Source organism: Vidua macroura, chromosome 6 (genome assembly GCF_024509145.1).
Source record: "Vidua macroura isolate BioBank_ID:100142 chromosome 6, ASM2450914v1, whole genome shotgun sequence".
Lineage (NCBI taxonomy): Eukaryota > Metazoa > Chordata > Aves > Passeriformes > Viduidae > Vidua > Vidua macroura.
The window spans coordinates 49995909-50019791 of record NC_071576.1 but is presented as its reverse complement, the minus strand read 5'-3'; the positions used below and the strand labels follow the sequence as shown (position 1 = coordinate 50019791).

The 23883-nt window shown below is 39.0% G+C and overlaps 1 protein-coding gene across 1 annotated transcript in view; it reads right to left on the bottom strand.

Moving 5' to 3' along the window:
- ABCC8 (ATP binding cassette subfamily C member 8) overlaps window positions 1–23883 on the bottom strand; it is a 77484-nt gene that overhangs the window by 9891 nt on the left and 43710 nt on the right. The window contains exons 18-34 of the mRNA XM_053980673.1: window positions 23548–23583; window positions 20120–20218; window positions 19215–19299; window positions 18486–18566; window positions 16332–16469; window positions 13828–13953; window positions 13040–13139; window positions 12189–12436; window positions 11473–11633; window positions 10230–10299; window positions 9404–9561; window positions 8151–8243; window positions 3945–4047; window positions 2497–2610; window positions 1745–1865; window positions 1454–1584; window positions 817–895 (exon numbers count right to left, since the gene is read on the bottom strand). Coding sequence (XP_053836648.1) covers window positions 817–895; window positions 1454–1584; window positions 1745–1865; window positions 2497–2610; window positions 3945–4047; window positions 8151–8243; window positions 9404–9561; window positions 10230–10299; window positions 11473–11633; window positions 12189–12436; window positions 13040–13139; window positions 13828–13953; window positions 16332–16469; window positions 18486–18566; window positions 19215–19299; window positions 20120–20218; window positions 23548–23583 — 1943 coding nt within the window. The remainder of the gene's footprint in view (window positions 1–816; window positions 896–1453; window positions 1585–1744; window positions 1866–2496; window positions 2611–3944; window positions 4048–8150; window positions 8244–9403; window positions 9562–10229; window positions 10300–11472; window positions 11634–12188; window positions 12437–13039; window positions 13140–13827; window positions 13954–16331; window positions 16470–18485; window positions 18567–19214; window positions 19300–20119; window positions 20219–23547; window positions 23584–23883) is intronic.

The window sequence follows — 23883 nt, the reverse complement described above, 5'->3', positions numbered from 1 at the left end:
GCTCACTTCCAGGCTGAAAGGCAGTACAGCAGGAACAGGCCTTGTATCACATAGCCCCTTCTTCACTAAAGAAACATGCTTTGACTAAAAACCCAGCACAGCCTTCTTGAGACTAAGCTCAGCTGGAAAGCATGCAGATTGGACCTGAAGGACCTTAGGAATGATTAGATACACTGCTTAACTCCCTAACCAGTATACATCTATCAAACAACAGGGTCAGACATTACTACAATCAGGGATTAATTACCAGGGGCAACAAGTCTTTCAGAAAGCCAAATTACTATTGATCACTAAGAAATCTTATCTCTGAGTACAACTGTCTGTCTCTGCATAGGGGCTCTGTGGGTGATGTGGCTGGGAAACAGGCTGACATCTTTTTGAGATGCACCCTGTGAGGCATATGGACATGGCACACAGAGCAGGAAATATGACAGGAAATTCCAAGCAGCAGGCCAAGCTGCAACCCCCAAGTGCTGAGTTTTTTGGGCCTACTGGATCCCAGCTGTGCCTTGAGCACAGATCCTTCATTATACTTGAACACCTTGCCCTTTTATGCTTTGCTCCTACTGTTGTGATTTGACTGCACAAAAGGCTGTCATCTGTCACTCTTGGACTTTTGCTTCTATCAAGCAGAATATTTATTGATCTGGCTTAAAAATGGCACAGCTGTTAGGTGACAGATGATATCAGCTCTAAACAGGGCCAGAGAGCGTGTCCTGCAGATTTGAAAATCACACTTCAGAGCTGCTGCTGTTAAAGACCACCAAAGAACCTTCAGGAGCTAAGCTTGAGTGACACACAAAAGTGTTATCTTACCCTCAAAGGTGTCAACCATTCTGAAAAATGCAAGAGAGAAGGAGGATTTTCCACTGCCTGTTCGGCCGCAGATCCCAATCTGTGACACAGAAAGCAGATGAACATCAGGCAATGAAAATACAGGAAATGGATAACTTCTGTACTTGACACTTCAGATGAGAGGGTGGACGAGCTGTTCTGATTCACATGATCCTCTTCTCCTGACAGAGCAGTCAAACTGAACCAGCCATTACAGAATTGCTGTGTTCACTTTTTGTCTTTAAGGGGTCTGAGCATTTAAGGATAAATCAAGGCCAGTCCTATAACAGGTACATTAGTAGAATGGAAATGATGGGAATAAAGACAAGAGAGTCATATGAGAAGGATGAAAAGTAGGTCTAGCACTGTAAGAGCTCACTTTCACTTCTTTTGGCACTGTGTGCTGACTGGAGGGCACTGGTATGCTGAGAGGGAAGGTGTTTGCCTCAATACACCAAGCTAAGAATCCCCCAGACTCCTTTCCAGTGCACTACATTCTTTGAGAGGAAAAAAAAATCATCTGTAATTTAGTCATCAAAGCATTCTGTGGTATGTTTTAACTCTGATTTATGTGATGTGCTGGTCTACAGAGCTTCTGAGGACCACTGCAGTTCTTTACCTTTTGTCCTGGTGAGATGTGGGCATTGACATGTTTTAGCACTGGCTTCAGGTTGCTGTCATATCGGACACTGAGGTTCTGGATTTGGATCTCCCCTCTGTCTGGCCAGTTCTGGGGAATCTGTGAGGAAGCTGTACCATGAGCACAAGGGGAAAAAAACCCAACATCAACCCTCTTATAATAAATTAGCTGGTTCATTAGGTGATTTACTACATTTTTCATGGCAATACACTGCAAAGTCATTAAAATTTCAGCAAGCTCTTTCTGCACGCTGCACAAAACTGCACTTACAAAGGAGCCCTTCGTAATTTTCAGCTTCTGTTTTGAGAAGGCCATTGATTCTTTTCACCGCCCCCAGCTGGATCTCCATGTCAGCCAGGTTACGAACCATCCAATTCAGATAGTTAGACACCTGATGTAAAGCAAATACAAGACTGAATTCCAGATTTTTAGTAGTTTGCATAATTTGACCAGCATGCAGTTTATATTCCTACACAGGAATGCCTCAGTAAGTGGAAGTTGTGAATGCACTTGATGGTACAACACCAAGAGGGAGGCAACAACGACTAAAGGTTACATTTCCTAACTGCAGTGCACAGATACTTTGGTACTGTGGAGATCTGATCTACACCAATAGAAAAGAGGGTGGGGGGGGGGGAACAATAAAGACAGGTGAAAAGACAGTTTTGGTAACTTAAATTTGGACAATCTAGAATGACATACCAGGGAATAATTACAACTGAAGCACTGAAAATGTATTCTTCACAATGCAAGATGATATAAAAAATTATGATGCAACTTGTTCATGTCTTGTTGACATATTTGAACTAACACCTTGATGAGATTTGATCTCAAAGCTGAAGAAAGCATACACTCAAATATGTCAACCATCACATGTGAACTGAAGTAAACACATGGTTTCCATGATGTTACAGTACCCACTATAGATGTACAGACACCTTCAATCTTCCTGTTCATCTTTGTGCCCTGAGGAATTACAAAAAAATGTTTGGGAGAGACAGAAAGGATCCTGAGATTCTTACCATAAGAGCATAGGTTAGTCCCAAGCCTACAAGTCCTGAAGTGATTTTATTATACAGGCAACTGGTAATAGAAGTGACAGCTGCTATGAGTACCACACATGCTCCAATGTACTCCTGAAGGAATATGAATAAGCTCCATCATTATAAGTCTACAAAGGATCAAAATGTTCTCATAATTTTGCACACCAAATAACAAACCCATTGCACAAATTCCAAACACAGGCAGAAAACCCCATGGAACTCCATCCAGACTCTACCAGGAACCCGTTCTTACTGCTTTTAGCAGGGCTGTGCTGGGGAAGTCAACACAGATACCTTAAGCATGTAATGGAGGTGGCTGAAATCATGCAGCTGATGTTACCTGGGATAGGAGGGAAATGCTCATGCATCCCATCTCTGTGGCTGATGATGAACTGCTGGGAGGCTCTGTTGCTGCTGCTAAGCTCCTACCATCCACAACTGTTCAAACAAGCCTGTCTTGCACAGCACTCACTTACTACCATAAGGGCCTTTTTCTGCTTTAATTTAAATCATTGGTGATTTGACTTCCCACAGACAATTCTTTGAGTAAAATTGTGTAACAGACTAGAAAACAAACGCTGCAGGAGGGTAACTGTCATTTGTCCGTGTTTGAACTGTTTAGTTCTGATTGATCAGAATTAGGGACTTCAGGTGGTCTAGTCCTGAACATAAAATAGGATAATAATATAGGATATTGTATTCAAGTCATACCCAATACTGAATTAAATTTGCAAAAAGTACCAGTTAAGAAAGAGTCCAAAATGAGGCTATAGAGTATGACATGAAAAATTAATTAACATACATTTAGCACATCTAAAAGAAGCCCATGTTACCAGAACAGCATTAGTACACCTGCATTTAAAATCATGATATAACATTCCACAACATAAAATTCCTTGACTTGCTTCCTAGAGAATTATTTTTAATAAACTATTTCTCATGCCAGGCCACTTCACTGAGCAGAAAACAGGCCACTGAATATCTTTGGTGTTGCTCAGATGACCATGAAACAGACTCAGACTTATCTACATCCTTCTGCTCATTCGAAGAGCTTCCAAGATACTGAAACATTTCTAGGAAGCCACAAGGCAGAAGCTGCTGCCACTGACTGACACGGTCCCACAATGACATGCTGGCTGGTGGCACAGCTCAACTAGCTCTGATCACTCTTCACACACAGAGGAGCCAATGTGACCCATGAAAACTATTCCTGTCTTGGAAAAACAGCTGCAGGCTATGGGGAAAATTCATACCCTATTCAGTGTCCAGGATGGGTTGGGCATATGCTCATTACAGTCAGAGAGACATAGAGGGCAAAGGTATAGCTTTGAGATGAGGCTGAAAAACTGCTGGATGCCTCATCAGATTATTTGGAACAAAGTCAAAAATTCCTTGTGTATACACAATAATAATGATGATGTACTTACCATACGAACTTCCAGCCAGCGATTGGCCGCTGTGAGGAAAAGGGAGGCAATGTTGTTGGAATCTGTGTATTCAAGAAGTTTTTGTCGGAATTTGGCTTCATACCTAAAAAAAGGAAAAAAAAAAAAAAAAAAAAAAAAAGGAAGAAAGCAGGAAAGCAAGAGGAAAAACAGAGAGGAAATGAGAAAAAAAAAGGAGTCAGGCCTTGGGGTGTCAGAAAAATACAAAGTCAAATTTAATTTCTGAGGTATGTTCTTATGGACAGCTTGGCACAAGGGTATAAATCAGCCTATTCACAGTTCAGAGTAACATCATTTGTAGTTTTGTATTAGACACAGACAAAGTGTATTTGTGCAGTATCTTGAGCAGTAATTTATGGATATTATTGCATTGATTATTGTATTGAAATTCTCTGGGACTTCCAGATCCCACTAGGCATTTTATAAACCTATTTTGTGACATGATAATTGAGAGAGAGAGACAAATCTAAAACTAAAATATTTAAAATATGTATGAGAAAAATAATGCATGCATGTACTTGTGAAAAGAAGCATTAATGCTGCAGAATTCAGTTTTTCTCAATCATATAAGCTCAGGTTTTAAAATTTATATTACCATAGTGCCTAGAAATTTATATCACCATAGTGCCTAAAATTTAGATTACCTAGTGCCATGGTAACAATTTTAAAAGTATAAACTCGAAGAACTTCCCGTTATAGTAGCACCCATATTAAACAAATATATTTGTCCTTATCATTAAGCAAATGGGGCACTCTAGAAAATGGAAGTCAAGAACATGGCACAAAAAAAATTATTCGCTTGGAAAGAACTGTTTCCCTTCCCTCAAGGAATTAGTGCACAGTACACAAAACAGGATTAATCACAAATAAGCCTGTTTACAGTTTGTTATAGTGAATTTGCACCTACTCATCTGAATAGCTGTGCCAATGAAATCTGCCATGAATTCAGCAGGTATGGGAGGTAATTCCCTGCTGGGGTCTTGGCAAGTGTTCAAGTCAGCCAGTTACCCCTTTTAGCTGGGCATCTTTAATTGCACAGTTGTAAATTAAAGTAATGTCAATAATCAAGTGTATCAACAATTACAGCTAATAATGCACAAGCCTGGCACAAAAGTTTTTTCCAGGGTAGCGATATAAAGCTCAAATGCCTGAAGATTTAGTTTAAGCACCCAAATCTTGCCTTTTCCCCCCTTTTATTACATTATAAAATTTAATACACTTGATCTCCCCCTTTGAAACTTTACCTTATCCTTTAGCTATTATGGCTGTGACAAGCATTGATTATTTATAAACTCAGCTCTCCTAATACTGATATAGAAGTACACGGCTTATAGAAGCTTTCAAACTTGTTCACTGCAGAGCAACTAAATCCTTCTTCTGAGCACAGTAATGACTTTACATAAAAAGTTTATGATTTTGAGGAAAATAAATAATTCAGCTGCCCACAACTTAGCCATGTGCTAAGACATAAGAGACATGTCTGCTATGTGCAGTAGGGAATAATGGAATGGCTTGGATTGGAAGAGACATTACATATCATCTCACTCCAACACCTGTCACCAGACCAGGTTGCTCAGAGCCCCATCCAACCTGGCCTTGAACACTTTCAGGGATGGGACATCCACAGTTTCTCTGGGCAACCTGTACCAGTGCCTCACCACCCTCACAATAAAGAATTTTTCCCTAACATCTAATCTAAATCTACTCTCAGTCTGAAGCCATTCCCCTTGTCCTGTCTTTACATGCCCTCTCTCATCTTTCTCACAGTTTCTCTTTGGGTACTGGAAGGCCACAATTAGGTCACCCCAAAGCCTTCTCTTTTCCAGGCTGAACAAACCCAGCTCTCAGCTTTTGCACAAAGGAGAGGTGCTTCATCTCTAATCATCTTTGTGGCCTCCTCTGGACTCACCCCAAGAGGTCCCTGTCCTTCCTGTGCTGGGAGCCCAGAGCTGATGCAGCTGTGCAGGTGGGCTCTCACTGGAGCAGAGCAGAGGGGCAGAACCCCATCCCTGCCCTGCTGCCCACAGGGCTCTGGATGCAGCCCAGGATCTGGGCTGGCTCTGAGCACGCTGGTGTGTGTGCACAGCAGAATGGTTGTTTCTAAATCAGGCATTAGTGTCACCATGTCATGGCTAGGGAGCCCTTCCTTTCCTCAGGGCTCACTGCCTTCAGAGCCTCAGCACACAGACGTGGCTGTGCTGCCTCTGCAACCAATTCAGCCACATTTAACATCCCTGTCTCCATACCATGAGGAATTGTGTGATGCAGATACTCAGAGAATGTGAGGTATGCATCATGAGTCAGTCATGCACATGCACGCAGAACAGGGATACAAAGTTACCACAGTTGCTGTATTGATGCAAAAATATCAGAATCTCTTCAGAAAGTGTCTCCAGATTACCAGGTTTTTAAGATATTCTTAAAAAGAAGTCAAGTCTTTGCAGACTCCTTCGTATTTACAGTTTGTTGATTGTTTAACACAAATGCTATCTGAAGTATCAAAATAAACTATAAATCAGGCCAGGGCATCTGCTGAAGGTGTTTTTGTAGGTGCAGCAGTAGCTGTCTTTCTGAACTCCCCCAGATTTTTTTGTACATTTCTTTCCATGTGCATTCTGAATAAATCCAGGATGGGAAGTAACCAAGGGTAAAGGCACTTCAGGAACAACTGGCACCTCCTAACAGAATGAATTCCTGAGTTAGTGTTATTTTTAGGGATGCTCACACTAGCAAGTCTAAACTCCACTAATATGTTAGGCAGCTGAAAAGCTACACAGCCCTAAAAATAACTGGGTTAGCAGCTGAGGCAGGAGGCTGGCAGACAGATGGAACACAGAGCTCACTGAACACATATGGCTGGCTGGGTCAGAGACACGTCACTTACTGCAGAATTTAAGAAAAAGGAGGTACCAAACACAATTCTTTGACAGAGGAATTAATTCCAAGGTGACAGGAAGAATCAAGAGGGAATGCTCTGCCAGACTGAAAATATTAGCTAGATGGCATTGAATATTGCTTTCTGTATCAACACCAGAAAATATACAGCCATAGTAATTCAAAGATACCCTAAAAGGATATAGGAATGAGAAAAACAACAATTAAAAGAAAAATTGATTTTCCTGAAAATTGAATGTGGACATAACTACAAACCATAGAACATTGTTGGCACTTAATGAATTAAATATTCAATAACAGTAATTAATGGAAAACATTAAGCTGCTCTACCACTCTTGGGTAAGCTACCTTCAGTCCAAAAGTAACAAACTCTTAATTTTGTTCTTCTTGATCTATTTATAACCTATTTAAAATTGTTTAAGTTACCTTTGTGCATTATTTCTATTACAAAATTACAGTTATAGGTTAGGAGGAATAAATAAATCCTACTGCTTCAAGGATAGAAGGGTAACAGTAATTAACTGACAAACTATGTAGACTTCATCTAGATGGGAATCTAGTGGAAAAGTTGACCGTGTTTGAGTCACTTGGGAAAAGACAAGAATAGCCCTAGTTCAGGGAAAGCAGCTGGTAAGCTCAGCAGTGGTTTTTTTATTGGTACCTCTGAGGTATCAAGCACGACTGCCAGTTTTCTAGCACATATACAGAATCCAGGCACATTATCAGGTATTCCTGGACTGCCCTCCTGGGAGCTTATGTGGACGGAAAAACAAACCAAAACAGGCAAGGAAACACTTTGTCTCCAGCTTGTGTATTTCCAAAATCAGTGTAAACACCCACATTTTCAGCTAGCAACCTGACAAACAATGCAGGGCTCTACTGTAGCCTCTGAAGTCAGCAGCATGCACAGTTTATCTGCCCAGGACATGGACACAGATTAGTCTGTACCAAGTTGGTGCATATAACTTCTGCCATGGAAACTGTCCAAGCCCATCATCTGCAACACCACACACTGTGGTAATTGGAGGCTAATTTAGCTTCCTAAATCACAATTGCCCTCAAGATCTTTTTTCAGGCTGCATGCAAGTGTTTGGACAGCAACCAAAGGGCAGATGACCCACATCTGCTTGTTCTTTTTACAGTGACTCCTCTACATACAAAATACTTAAAATTCTTCAATGTTTGATATCCCCCCTTGCCCATGTTGTGATGACTCTGGATTTTCCAGGCAGAACAGTTTAAGACATAACCTCACTTTTGAATATCTTTGTTTCTTAAAAAAAAAAACTATACCTGAAGGCTCGGATGGTGGTAAGACCTTCAACAGTCTCTGAAAAATGGGAGAGTAATGGTAGCTGAGTGCTGTCATCCAGCTGCTGCAGGTCCCTGGAGAGGGTTATGAAAATAATTTTGTAAAAAAACAGTTTTGTTGGGCAGTTATTCTCTTGACTCAGGCCCAGGGAGTGAAAAGGAATAACATCACCACAGTCATATACATAAGGTTCAGACAAACTGCAAAGCAGTGCTGCAGGGGAATGACTTCCCCAGCAGAATATTTCTTTTAACATTTAACTAGCTGGAATTCTGAATGGGTCTTTTCCCTTCACTGCCTTCCCTCCTTTCTCCTACATTCCTTTTCCTTGTACTCAATTTTTTATTCCTTTAAACACCATTCTGCCTCTGTACTGAACATCAATTTAATGGAATGCTGCAAATAGGAGCTCAAGTTTAGCAGAAGACAAAGTGCATCCCCAGATAACAGCATAACTACTGAGCCAACTGCATCTCATAAACTCAGTAAAGGAGAGTCTGCACTCATTATTAAGTTGCATTTCTCAATGTCGTATTTAGTCCTCATATTGGTAAAAGCACATGTAGGGCAAAATCTATATAGTCTCAATTTCTTCCAGCAGGAAGTAAATTGGTTGCAGATTCCCTCTCAATCTGTGCATATATGAGTGGATATGTATATTTTTGCATTGCTGCAAACATTTCAGAAGAGGGAAACTAGAAGGAGTAAGGTCTCAGATACAAGTAAAATGTTCATATTTTTAAAAACTGGAAGGCACCTAGTACAGGAGAGGGGGTTTGTGCACACTGGATCCTTAATGGCTAGCAGTACCACCATGGTTATGCTGCATTCTGCAGCCTCTCCTTGACTTAACATATTTCCACTTTCACCTGCACAGGCAGACTTCAGTTTCCCTGTCCACATTTTCTTGCATGCACCCAGGAAACAGCCCTTAAGGAAGGACAAAAACCAGTTGGTTTTTTTTGTGTCCTGTGAACTCCAAAAACTTTTGATCACACACAAAGACCCTGCTCATGCAGAGTCTGCTTCATGCCAGAAGTTCTGCTTGAAGAGCTGCCGACAAAGGCCCTTGCAAAATGACACATTTCCTCTGCAGTGGATTTATCCCACTTGCAGACAGCGCCACAGCCTTGACAGGACCAAATTTAAACACGAAGCTCCCCTGCACCGCAATTCACTCCTGCACTGCAGGAACTGTCCCCACTGCCAGGGTGGTGATGGCCTGTGCCCTTACCGGGAGGCGACTCGGAAGTACTTCTGGATGAAGTAGCACATGATTGCCAGGGGCACCAGGGCAATGAGGAACATGGGCGTGACGTAGGAGATCACAGCAAGGGCAGACACGCACAGCAAGGTGGAACGGCTCAAGCACTCCAGGGTAGCTGGAATGTGCTGTGCAGAGAAGAAAAAAAAGCACACAGCATCTTCCATTACATGCCAAGCTGAAAACACTACTTCCTTTTCCTTTCTTCTGCTTCCTCAAAAATTGTATTCCTTGTGTATTTTGAGCATTTTAAGCATACAGGTCTGCTCTTGAATTTACCACTGGGTTGGTTTTGGGGACTTCTGAAGGGATTTCTGTGGGGCTGCTTCCTTCTGCATTGTGGAGCACAGTCCTCATGTCAGAGGATTACAGATGGGATGCAGTAGATGATTTTAGCATCTGCATAAATCCTGGCAGTGCAGTCTGGGGTAAGTAATAGTAACTTGAATTTCAGTCATTTCTATTCTGGGCAATAGCATTTGCTTTTTCCTCATTCCCTTTCCTCAAATGAATGTGTTTACTCACAAAGTAGATACTCTCTAATTTAGGGATGTCACTATTGATCTTATTTTGCTTCCCTTTTCTATACGGGACATCTTAGCAAAATAAATGTTTTTTCAATGTGCATGTAAGATGAGGAGCTCATTCAGAACTGAGAAAATAATGATGCAAACTGATACAGTCAAAATCATAGTTCATCCATAAGCTTCATCTAGATAAGTCTGTAATAAATGAAACCCCATTTTTTCAGATTAAGATAGGATAACTTGAGAGCTCGAAAATATTTAATCAGTACCTGGTCAATGGTATTGCAGTCAGCTGAAAATCTGTTCAATATACTTCCCAGAGGTGTTGTTTCAAAAAACCTAAAATGGTAAAAGGAATGGCAAAGTTTACAATACTGATATTAGAACTTATTATGTTATTATTTTGTCTTACCTAAGGTAGGTACCATATCACAGAAACAAGCAAATAAATTGACAGCCATAGGAAAATTTCTCATTTTGCCCAGGTACCTATGGCTTTCCAATTAAATGGAAAAGTCTTGAATTTACAACCACAAGCATGAACTTACAACCACTTAGAATCCTACAACTGCAAGCATGTCCTCAGCTCCCTCTACTGCCTAAGCCATGGATATCACATGATTACACTTGAAAAAATTCCTTCAGATTTTAGTTTGAAGCCACTTCAATTCAGGAAAAAATCAAAAGAAGTTAAATTGCAAAGTCTTGCATATTTCTGGGAAGAGAAAATTGTAACAAGAATAACTACTGTTGGAATAATATAATAAATGACATTTGGATATGCAAAATGCGCACTATATTATTGTTCTGCAACTATTAGCTGTTCCATAACTCACGTGGAACTTCAAGTCTAATTTTATTCTGGAAAAAAAATCTAAAAAAAAGTCTGAGGTTTTTCATGTATGTGATTTTTCCATGATTTTTGGATCAAATATAGTTAGCTTAAAAATAAGAAGTTTTTTTTTTCCTAGAGCTGCAAGTTTGAATCAAGCTACACGTTTGCTTTCGTGCACAGGAAAAAAAACTTATGGAGGATAACCAAGGCTTCTGCTGGAACAAAGTACATCCCAGTATACTCTAATGATGCCTGTAATGACACTTGTCTAAGCTCATTACCTTTCCTAGACTTGCACAATCACTGCCTGACAGTAAATATTTCCAGTGATTAAGATGATGAAGCATACTATGAATTATCTGCACCACATATTGATCAACAATTGTGTTTTCTCCCTAGTTAAAAACTGCCAAGAGAAATTAAACATGCAAGGAAGAAAATCTCTGAAGTCACAGTTGGGCAGGAGAGGCATTTGACTTGTGTCTAGGAACTCAAGCAGCCTGGCTACCATTTTCAAAAACTACGCAGAAATTTGACACTTGGTGATTTTTCATGGATATCTTAAAAAATATGTGATGCGCAATCATTTCTTAGTAAAAACTGCACTTAGGAGACTGTGTTGAAGTAAAGAAGACAAAATTACTATAATAAAACTTCTACTACAATCAAAGAAATACCTCATTGGAGCCAAAATAATTTTATTTAGTAAAGAAGAGTGTAGCTTTTTGGTGACTTTCAAGCCAGTCCACTCCACTGCTATTGATGTGACAAGACATAATACGATGCCAAGGCAGCAAAGTATGCTGAAAACTTTTGAATATGGAGAATGGTCAAATTCCTAAGAAACAAAGAGGAACACAAATATTCGCTTTAAATTACAATTAAAATATTATGGCAAACACACAAGTACAAAAGTGAAAAAATGTGAGAGTATATCCTTTTTGCTCCCTGAATTAAACTGTCCATGATTTTGACCCATCTTAAATCATAATTTATTATCCTTTGGAGAGGGAAATGTTTGCAAGAAAATAAGCGATAAATCAGAAATTTAAAATCAAGGAACACCATAAAAAGCTCAAATTGCTGTGAGAATGCAACAGTGCAGGGAAAACTAAAGAGAACTCTGATATCAAAATTACTTTAGAAACCCAGGTTTAGGTATATCAGCTTGGTGACTAAAATACAATAAATCTAGCAAAAGGACAACAACCCACCAAACTTAACTTCATTTTACTGCACTGTGTATGCAAAAATGCATTGAGCTGCAAAACACTTTGGAGTGGCTCTTTAATAGAAAAAGAGCACACTGCATACAAATCTTGGAGCAGAGGTTGACAGCAGGAGAACACCCCCTGTTAAATCATAAGAGGAAGGTGAACAAGGCAGTTCCTACCATGCACTGGGAGCAGTTTTTTGTCTCGGGCTCTATATTGATAGAAATGGCATGCTCAGTCCAGAGTGCTAGGCAGTAGTCAATGGCCACCATCACTGTGTGCTTCAGCAGCTGGGACAGGAGGAGCAGGGGCAGCAGGAGGATCCCTGCTGCACTCAGGTACTTGCCACAGGCTCTCCAGGGCATCTTGGCTCTCTGATGCAGCACTGAAGACAGGTTGTCTTCGTCATCACTCTCTGTTACTTCTTCTGCAAGGTGCAAGAAAAAAGGACAGCCATGCTGACATACATAACAAAGGGACTGGCAAGTGGTAGCTACAAACCAGGTCTTCCCATCCAGGATAAAGGGTGGCTTTAAGGTCAAAGCACCTGCTCAGGTCTGCATGTATTAACCTGCTAAACTTAATAGTAATGCATACAAAAAAGATGCAAAAACCCTTAGCACCTGGCAATCAATTTCTTCAACCATGTTTTTGCAATGTGAAAGCACTCGCTGGATAAAAATCAATTGCAGTCTTTTTCCTTTGTAAAACCTTAAGCAAATATGTTTTGCTATTGACAGGTGAAGTTCACCCAGCATATTGTTTAATACTATTCTTCATTCATTATTAAATCATATTCGCATATAAGAAAAAACCTCAAAAGTCTGGAGGAAGCAATGATTTATGAATACTTATAATCACTCTAGTCCAGAGGTCATAGCAATGGAAACAAGCACTCCTATAAATCAGAACCCACATGAAAAACATTTTGTTCTCTTACCAGTTTGAATGGTGTTAATTCATTCTAATATAATTTAACTGTGAAACAGTAATGTACTGGAAGTGGGCTCAAAGGGTGCTTGCCCTTTACCTTCATCCTCTTCATCATCTTTCAGCAACGCTTCCCGGGAATACATCGTCCTCCGGAGATTCGTTCTTTCCAAAACAGGGTTTTCCTCAATAGTTGTTTCCTGAAAAAGGGACAAGCTCATGTGTTTTCAACCAGAGATTTAATACCAAAAAATTGCTACTTGTGATGAAACTGTTTCCACTCAATTAAAAATAGAAGTGAGAATCTCACAGCAGGCAGCCGTGATTGATTTTCTAGGTCTGTGTAAAACCAAAGGACAAAAATTAGATATCTAACATTCATTCCAGGTTGTCAATCCCAACCCTCCTGGAATCTTAACTTGGACAGTTATCCCGAATTAATAAGAATTAAGATTAATATCTCATTCTTCTTGTGTTATAAGTGTGAAAGACAAAACATCTTCATCATCTAAGGAATTTGATTTAGGCATATCTGAAAAGTTTCCACCCAAGGCAATGAGTAAATTCACGCATATCTATAAAACCAGCTGTCAATATTAGCAAAGCTTTTCCTAAAATGGCTATATTTATATTCCTTAGGTGACAATATTTTGTTAGGGCTTCCTGTCAAGAATGGATTAGAACAGTATCAAAGAAACATGACATGTCCAGATGAAGGAATTTATCTTAAGAGATAAATAATAATGGTAGCACTAATACTACATTCATTTTAAGTTAGACATCACACACAGCATGTCAACTCTTGTTAAATCTTTCAAATTAAGGCAAAAAAAAAAAAAAATAGACAACATTTTCTTGCATATATTGATTGCCCTGCTCATCAAAAACCTTCTCCAGCTCTTGGTCTTGTCGATTCATTAATGTCTTCCAGTGTTCAAAGAGCTCAGTCTCTGATTTCTGAATGTCCTTGAGTGTTCCTTCTCTCTGGATGTTACCATCTTTCATTGCAATTATCTAAAAAATCAGAAATACAACTGGTGAGATAAATAGCCCGGTATGTGTATTTATTTTAAAGCTATGTGTCTGCGCTTTGACAGGATTTTCTCTTTTCTTAAATAAATAATATTTCCACAAACAAATCTGTCTTCTAAAAAGACAGTGACATTATCTCTTGGCTCCATCCCCTTCTTTCAAGATGCTGAAAACCCAGAAACTTCCTGCACTCCATGGTTTCAGAAAAGGCTGCTTTTAAGAAAGAAGAATGGGATCCTTGTCAGCAGATCTCTTCCTAAATACAAGTCATTAGCAAGATAAGATTTTAGAGTTCTCTTACCTCCTAAAAGGAAAAAGCTTTTAGCAAGACACTGAGTGCAGGAGGTTTTGCCCTCATTCAGGCAATTAGATATGAGCATGCTGGCTTCTTCTCTGATACCACGGACTGATAAGGAAGAGCTAGGCAATTTGAATCCCTGAAGCTTTAAAAGCATAAAATAGTGGACACAGTTTGGAAAAGAAAAATATCTGTGCAAGACGAAGTCTGCAGGGAGCCGTTTCCAGCTTGTGTCAGTGTAACTATGTTATACATACAATGTAACTACCACCACTCGGTCTGACTGGGACAACTGGAAAATGAGGCACGCAGATTGCAAATCCCCATCATTACAAAAGAGTTAATACACTATTTACTTTTCTCTCTCCCTGGAAACTCAGAAATTTCCATGGGAAGGGAGTGGGGAAATAAACTATTTCATTTATTGCTAAGAATTTACTTTCAATCATTGCTATGAATTTACACCAGAGAAGGTAAAAAATAAAGAAAATAAGGATCTTTTTGTGATCACTTTATTCAGGAAATCTGCAACTAGGCTGGATCTTGAATTCTTCTGAGGGTTTTGTTGAAAAGTTTTAGAGGACATCCACTTCAAATTATATTTTTATTTAAAATGTCTTAATAAAATGAAGAATACCTCTTCACTCCATTGGGTAAGAATTGCTAAGGATTAATGAAACCTACATTTAGGGAAGAAACATGAACTATTCTGTAATAAATACTTTTTATTATAAAGTTCATACAAATCCTTCCTGTGCTACTGTTTGAAACAGTCTATTTCATAAAAAATCACACATCTAGAAGATAATAAAAATAAAGCAATTTTCATACAACATCTCCTAAAGCACCAACATCTAGAAATGGGTCTGACATTCACAAAGAAAATTAAAACAATTACACTGATGAACTGCCAAAGCCTTCATAGCCTTTAAAAAAATTGCAGATATATAACAATAAAAAAGAAATTAAGATGGACTCATAGGGAGGGGAAGAAGGTAGAAAATTCCGGTATCCCAAAAGACACTAGTTTGAAAACCAGGACTGTGTTGAGAACAGTGGTAACTCTAAAAGTAAACAACTAACTGAGGGACAAAGTCACAGCAGAGACTACAAGTAACAATTGCTGCTCACCAAAAACCCAGTCAGAATAAGATGAATGTCTATCTGCAACTCTATCTGAGCCAACATGAAGCTCAGGAAGCAGCTGCAATATGATTATTTCTTGAGACCAGGAAACTGCTGCTATAGCTTGTGCAAGATGTGAAAGAGAAAAGTCCTGCTAGGAGGTATAACTGCAGTCATCAATCAACATGGGCCAGGAGATCTGGGAGGCTGGAAAACTGCAGGAATAAGTGCAAGGCCAATGGGAACCAATGAATTAAAAAAAAAAAAATTTAAAAAATCCAAACCCCTGAAAATTCCCTCTTCATCTTTGACACTTCCAATTACAAACTGGTATAGAAAGCACACCTGCATTTTTTTTCCTTTTAAGTAGAAGATATAAAAAAGAAACCTAAGAGAACAATCAAATACTATGCATTTCTTAAAATCTTAAGTCCACACAAAGGGCAAAGAGGTTCTTAATACATTATATACTAGTACTAACCACAAGGAAGCACTGGTTTTTTCCCTTATATTTCCATACCTCTCAATATCCACCTTGCATAAATGCACCTTTTCCTGAGATAGCACAAATTCCTAGTAACATCCCAGCAGAGGCAAAGATCTTACTCAAATATTTCACTCTTTTGAGATCAAAAAATAAGCCAAAAATTTCCAATATAACTAATGTTTTGGGATACTCAATATATTTTAAATGTAACCTGCTTTCATAAGAGTATTAACTAGCAGCTCTATGAAAATCCAATGTATTTAGGTGTTCCAAGATGGGAATCTCAAAATTATGGCTCCCCTATATGGCTGATTTTCAAAAGATCTTTATTACATATCTTCTCACTGAACTATTACTTGGTGGAGAGATGAAGTGAAAGCACTGTTTGCAGCAAGACATGTTCCTGCCATGTTTTTTCCTCCACAGAAAAATTGAGAAGAGGTTCCTTACCCAGTCAGCGTGGGGCAAGTACTGCAGCTTGTGAGTCACCAGCACAATGGTCCGCTTGTCCTCCCGCAGCATCTTCAGGATCCCTTCTTGCATGAGATGGTCACTCAGGTGGATATCCAGGGCAGAAAAAGGATCATCCTGTCATGAGGATACGGGGTTAGGTTTTGGAGCCAGAACTTGCAGGATCCAAGGAAACTGACAGGTTTGAATACCAGTAAAGCCAGGTAGATCAACACAGACACACAAAAGAGCCATCAGACCAAAATTGTGAGGAACAGTTTCCTTAATTTACAGAACACCAAACCCTGAACTGTGTTTTGCAGAGAGCACTGAGTAAAGCCAGCTGTGTCAATTCTACAATTCTGTGGGGTTTTCTGGGACCTACTCCTCTCTCCAGATGGGCTCATGGCCCACACAGCTGGAGAGCATGGCTTCTGTCAGGCTCCAGAAAATGTCCCAGTGTGGGTCTGTGGCAGATATTGCATTACTGCTCCAGGCAGAGGAACAATGAGCGTATTTCTGTTTCCCTTGAACATCACTGCCTTCAGTTGTTGGTTTGGTTTTTTTTTCCCATAAATCAATACTCTATTAACAAAGAATCACAAAAAAAAAAAAAAAAAATCACAGAGGAAGCAATATTGATCATTTTGCTGACTCAGCTCAGATGTTTGATTTGAGAGCTACATTATCTTATTGAATCAATCAATTATATGCAATTCATTTAGGCATAAATTAATCTGTACCATCTTTTGGGAAACTTGTTTACCTAATCCTATTTATATGGAATCACAAACCTTGTGATTTGATTTGGTATTTCTGCTTGCAATAGCAATACTGGCTGTAGGATTTACTTAGTGTTACTATTTCATACTATAATATTACACTAAACCCAGGCTTCATTAGAAATCAAAAATATCTGAAATTAGCAGCAAGATAAATATGACCATTTAGATTCTAATAAACCAGAGTAGCACAATATAAAGCACCTAGGAAGTGCTTTTGAAACACAGTAACTTCATGATCCAGAATTTGTGTTTGCAATGTGCTTGCTGACCAAGGATGTTGTCAGCTCTGCTGCTGCACTCTTCTGACCTGGCACAGATCTAAACATCAGCCATATGATATTTGTGAGAGTGAGAGTGAAGTTTCACAGGTATTTCTTTACAAAACCAGCCTTAAAAGAACTGAGTGTTTGCCAATACTAACATATAGGTTTCCTGGTTATTTTCTAAATATTAATACTGGAAATAAAGTGTAATTGTAGGTGTTTTTTCACTGTCAAACCATAAGGGAGCCTGCTGCTATTAGGAGGTTATTGAGTGTCCTTCATAGAAGGACAAAAAAGGCAAAACCAAGTTCAGACCACTAGTGGATCTGCTGATTTGCAGAACCTGACCCAACTGCTCCCTACTCTCCTGCACTCTGATCATTGCCAGGAAAAGCCCTACACATGAAGCAAGCACAAACTGATCAGCCTAATTACAGGGAAAGGTCTAAACAACCTCCCTTTCTTTTAGGGATGACATCTAATGTGCACAGCTTTTCTAATCCTACGTGATTTATGTCTCACTGTCATAACAGCTGGATTCAAACCTTCTAGAAAACTGAGCTCAAGAAGGAAGTCCTAAACTGAAAACCCAGTCAGCTCACTACAAATGAGTGTGTAGGATGCATCTGTTTTCCCACCTGTGAAGGTGTTAGAACCTGCTGTCACTCTCTTTCCATAGCTGAAGCTGGGACAGGATATACAACAGGCAGTTCAAGGTGCAAAAGCAGCTTAGTTTGCTGCAGAAAGGAAACACCCCAGACATGAGGCAACATTAATTTTAGGCCTGAGACAGTTTAGGAATTTCATGAATACAGTTGAAACTATTTCATTTCTAAGACCCAAAGATAGAAGCAACGGTCAAATTGAATTTTCAACAGACTGAGAGGACAAGCATCAGCATTTCAATTGCAATACCTACCTGTGTGTCTGCAGCATTTACAAAATGCTTCCTACCTGCAGGCAAGCTGACAAGAGATTTAAAACACACAGTGCACACTTGGCTCGGCTCAGCGAAACACAATGTTCAGCATGTGACCCATGAAATACTCTAAATAAAAAGCAGCTCCTTTTTCTGCATGGAGCATAAACAGAAGGTTTCTACTCACCAGAAACACAACATTCGTCTGCTGGTAAAGAGCTCGTGCCACACTGATCCGCTGGCGCTGCCCTCCAGACAGATTAATACCCTGGAGATAAGCAGGAGAGAAACAGACAGTTAAAGAAAACATCAGCTGAATATTCATATTCCTTATTTTGATTGGATTATCCATAGAAGACTTTTCTGGGCAGAGAAACATGAGAAATTTTTCCAATGTGTGGGCCTGTAATGTATCCTCGTGGTGTTTTAGGGGGCATTTTTGGGGTTCTTTTGTTTGTGCCATTATATGCTAGAGTAAATTGTTTACAAATCTCTGGCTTCTGTTTCCTTTCTCATCACTCCCTAATCTTCCCTGATGTGATAAAGCCATTGATTAAACACATGCCCTTCTATAAATGAAAGGGCTCTAAAAAGAAATCTAAGTATTATTATTTATTTTTCTGCTACTTCTAAAGAAACAAAAAAATATCCTGTTAAATCAGGATATCTGCAATAGCAGCTGCAGAATAGTCAAACATTCTGATAGCAGCATATTTAAATCATTGCATCTCACATAAATGACAGTGTTTCCATGTTCACTGAGCAATGAACTTTCAGACTAATGACCCAAACATACACTTAACTAAAAGATTACCTTTGTTGCCAAATAACCTGTAAGATTTTAAGAATCAACAAAATAATAAACCCCCCTCTACATATTTAAACCAAAAATAGAAACCTGTAGCTGTTTACTGACCCTCTCTCCAATCTGGGTTTGGTCTCCGTGAGGCAGAATGTCAATATCAGGCTGGAGGGAACAAGCATCAATTACTGCTTTGTACCTGTGGAAACAAAAAAGGCAACAAAATCCACACAGATACTGCTGGAGAAGCACATTTCCTACCTGCAGGGGAACAAAAATTAACCAGCTGGAAAAAATCACACAGTGGAAAACGTATTTGTTAGCCACTAATTGTTCTAATGGGATCTCTTTCAATCACAGGCAAGTAAGTAATATTTCAGCTCAGAAAAAGGATCATATGTCAGCTTCACAAACAAAAATGTTAAATAGTTAAACCTAGGAAAAACAAACATAACTTCTTCCAAGGTATATTGCTATTTTTAGCAGTTGTTTTTGTTTCAATATCCAAGGGTGACAGGGCCTGTGTTTTTTGTTTCAATATCCAAGGATGACAGAAAAAAAAATGAGTGTAGGATGCAAATACATAATCAACCACTTCTTTTAAGGGTGGGGGAATGGAATACCAGCAACTGATTTCTATATATTTTACAATGTCTGGTGGGCATTTATACTGAATAAAAAGGCAGCCCACTAATTCTTTACAAACAATATTCCCATTCCGAAACAGGTGATGTCCTTCCAGGAGAGGCAAACTAGTCAATCAGGTGAGAGAACACTGCATGCTAAACAAACATGGTCCTTGGAAATGGAAACATTTGTACACCTGAGTTCAAGTGAGACAAATCCTGTCCCTTGTGTCACTCAGGAAAAATGTGGTCAAATGGGGAGATTGTCACATTCAGGCAGGTGCAGTAGGTTTGTTCCTACAGAGAAATGGGGCTCCATGTGTGACCCACACAACTCCAATATTTATGGAAAAAAACATGGGAGTAAAACACAACAGTGCTGGAACCTGTTACCTCTGTTTGTTAAAAGAGCTTTCAAACGTGATATTCTCTTCCACTGTGGCATTGAGCAGCCAAGGCTTCTGGGATGCATAAGCTACTGCACCTCTTTTCCTGGGAAAAAAACAAACACAAGACTTCCCAGCTTACCAGTGCAATTGCTGCTTTTGGAAGCCATTTTCTTGTAAATGAAGAAACTAGTAATTGGTCTTTAAAAATGCTTTCCTTTCTTTCCTTAGGACAATCAATAGCTTTTCCATCAAGAAAATACATAAGATGATAAATTTCCAACAGGATACTGGAATTGTTTACCCAACTGAATTTCACTTTGTTCCCTCTTCTCCTACTATGAGGTGGGATTTGGAGAGTCCAGCTCAATAAAGCTGGAGCAGAGTGGATGGCAGGAGCAAAATTATCAAAGACTGAATCCCAGCTCTGTTTGGATAGATTAATAAAAAAATTTAAATGAGTAGCAGATCACTAGTTAGGCAGCACATTTCAGGAGGGACATTCTAGAAAGTGTTTGAAAAATATCCAAACAACTCCACACATGCACAAAGGCAGTTCACTCTGCCATTATTTCCCTCATTCTTAGAAGAGAACTAGAATTAGAAAGTAAATGAGTAAGTCATTTCTATGCCTATAAAGGCAAGAAAAGAGAACACAGAAAAGAGACAAAAGACAAAGAGACAAAAAAATATTTGCTAAATTTCCCCCAGTGAAATGGCCCTCATAATGTATCATCAGAAGGGACAATTTGCCAGGTACAGTCAGCAGGATCTTACTCAACATGCACATATTATTTCACAGAAATCATCACCATAATCTTATTATTATTATAAAAGGAAAGTGTCTGCCTGCTAGAGAATTTGTGCTTTTGTTGTCTGTAATGCATTAAGGATCCCAGTAAGGCAGAGCTGGGAGAAAGGCAACATCTTTTATCATAGCAACTGATACTTTTGGAAAACTCATTGGCATATCAACCTTCGTACAGAAAAGGGCCAAAAGAAGGATTATATGCCTAAAAGCATATCTGTTTTCTTCCTAGCTCTATCAGCTAAACCAATAAAAAGATAGGACATCTCACCCAAATGTGGCCTTTGTCTGCTAGACAGCCATTATGGCAGCCCATTTCTAGTTGGATGTGAAAGCAATTCAAACCCTGACTTGACAAATTACATTGTATTTCTCTTTATAAGTTAAGGTCACTTGCCCTGCTCATTTTTTTCAGGCTTTTACCAAGCTTGTTTAGAAACCAAGATAGGATCCAATTTTTGCTGATGACCTGAAAGAACACACAATTCCACTATTCTGCTAACATGCTTCCAAGTTGAAATTTATGATGGTTCACTAGAATTTCATTAAGCTTTATGCATTTTATTTACTGGAAAATAAAACAGAAATAGCTAAACAAAAGAAAAAAAAAAAGACATAAAATAAGCCCTAGGCAGCCCAGCCTGCAGCCCCAAAATCTAATTCAAAGAGCATTCAGGTCTGCCTCAAGAAAGCAGCACTTTTTTCAATTTGTACGAAATTTTCATCCCAATAATTGAGAAAAAATTGCTCTGAGCATTTCAAGATGAAGATGTATTCCCTTCCCCTCCTTTTCATTGCTTGAAACTGTGACTTTGCGGCTCTTAATTCTCAATGCGATCAAAAAGTTACTGATAATTTACTTTTTAAAAAATATCAGCTAAGTTGTGAGGAAAAATATTTTACAACTTTTGCAGAAAGTGTTCTTTGGTTGAGTGAAGATATGGGCCCTGTCAGTGTGATGCACTCTATGCTGAGAACCAGCACAAAGTCTGGGAATATCACTCACATTTGGATTACATTCTGCCTTTAGGACATCAGGGAGGATTCATTACTGCAAGGAACTTGGCAACAGGCAATGAGCTTGCCAAAGCTGATCATGAACTGAGGATTCACTAAGTTCCTCTAAATTAATCCTAATTGCAAACTGACACTAGGATGGCTTATCAGGACTGATCATATTTTGACATAAACAAAAAGCCTGCAAAAGCTTGCAAGCTTCTTTTTCACATATATGAAATCTACTTCATGTCCACAGTGCTGCTTACCATAGAGACAATCAACTGTTAATGAAACTGTGAGAAACACATGGCTGAAAATCCAGAGAACAAAATATTCTGCAGTGGAGTATGCAAGACTTGCTCTGAAAGTCTGCCTTGAACATCCATAAGGTTTCACAGTTTTAGGACTGAATGCAAACCAACAATTTAGGAGACAAATACTTTCGAGGGATTATTCTGTGGGTGGATGTGATTGCTTCCTGTCCCCAGACTGCATAAATAACCATGTGTTTTCAGCAATGCAGTGTGTTTTTTTTCCCCTCTGATAACACAACAGACTAACCATAGCCTCTTAATTATCACAGAGGTGCAGACAGAAAAATTCAGCCTTGCAATAAATAGGGAAAAACTTCCCCGAGCTCCCTGGAAATTATGAGCTTTGTCTAATATAGAATCAAGCCTGTTTACTAATTATGAATCAGATTAATTCTTCAGAAACAACACTGTTAAAAGGAACAATATTCACTTCTTTACAGTGTGGGTGACTGAGCCCTTGAACAGATTGTCCAGAGAGGGTGTGGAGTCTCCCTCAGTGGAGATACTCAAGAACCATCTGGACACAATCCTTCTGCCATGTGCTCTGGGATGGCCCTGCTTGAGCAGGGATATTGGACCAGATGAACCTCTGTGGTCCCTTCAACCTTACTCTTTCAGTCATTCTGTTGTGAAGATTGTTTGCTTAAACTCATTAATCTATGTCTACTTTCACATTTCATTTTGTTAAGTACAGGAGGTGCAGTAGATCTTCAAGATCAAACACAACTAGTTAAGGGACACTCATATATGTATCTCAGTGCCTTAATAAACCTACAAAATCAGATGCTGGCAATTTTTAAAAGAAAATAGATGCACTTAAAATGAAATGGAGTTAGGATTATGATGATGGAAGAAATAATATATTGCAAAGCCTTTCCAGTGTGTTTTGGGATTCCTGACTACAGTTTTGTCTTGATTATTTTGCAAAATTCATTAACTCTACTATCAGTCAACACAAATTCAAATGTTCTTCAGATATGAGAGAAATGTGTACTGCTCTGTACTGTAACTGCACATGCAAAAAATATGCTTCTTGCATCTTCAGCCTGATGGAAAGTATTGGAGCATTCTGGTATTGCCAGTCCTGAGCATTCAGGAAGAAATTTTCTGCCATTATTAAGTATCAAGGTTCACCTGTTTGTTTTTGTTTTAGATCTTGCAGTTGCTGCATACAGAGACATCCCTTTTGTCTTCTGAGGGGGAATATTAAACTCATTAAGTGCAGAGACTGCTGAACAATGTTAACCAAATCACAGAATGGCTGAGGTTGGAAGAGACCTCTGGAGCTTCCCATTAGTTTTTAAAATGTTGTACCTGACTTCCATGTCAACAGGAGACTCTTTCTCTGGGCTGTAGAAAACAAACACAAGTTTTTTTTTTTTTTTTTAATTATTTCAGACAGTGCAAATAACACCACAAAGTAATATCAATATGCTATAATTAAAAATACAGCAAAATGACTGCATAACAGAGATAAAGATCTTTTTATGCTAAAATTCTGTGCTACATGATATTGACCTAAAAAGGGTATAGTTAAAGATTCAGTTTGGAGAAGTGCTAAACAACCTTGTAGAAAGCCTTCAACACCTATGAGTATGCTCAAGACCTCAAAAGACTTTGACCCAAAATACTCTTCTAAGAACACCAAAA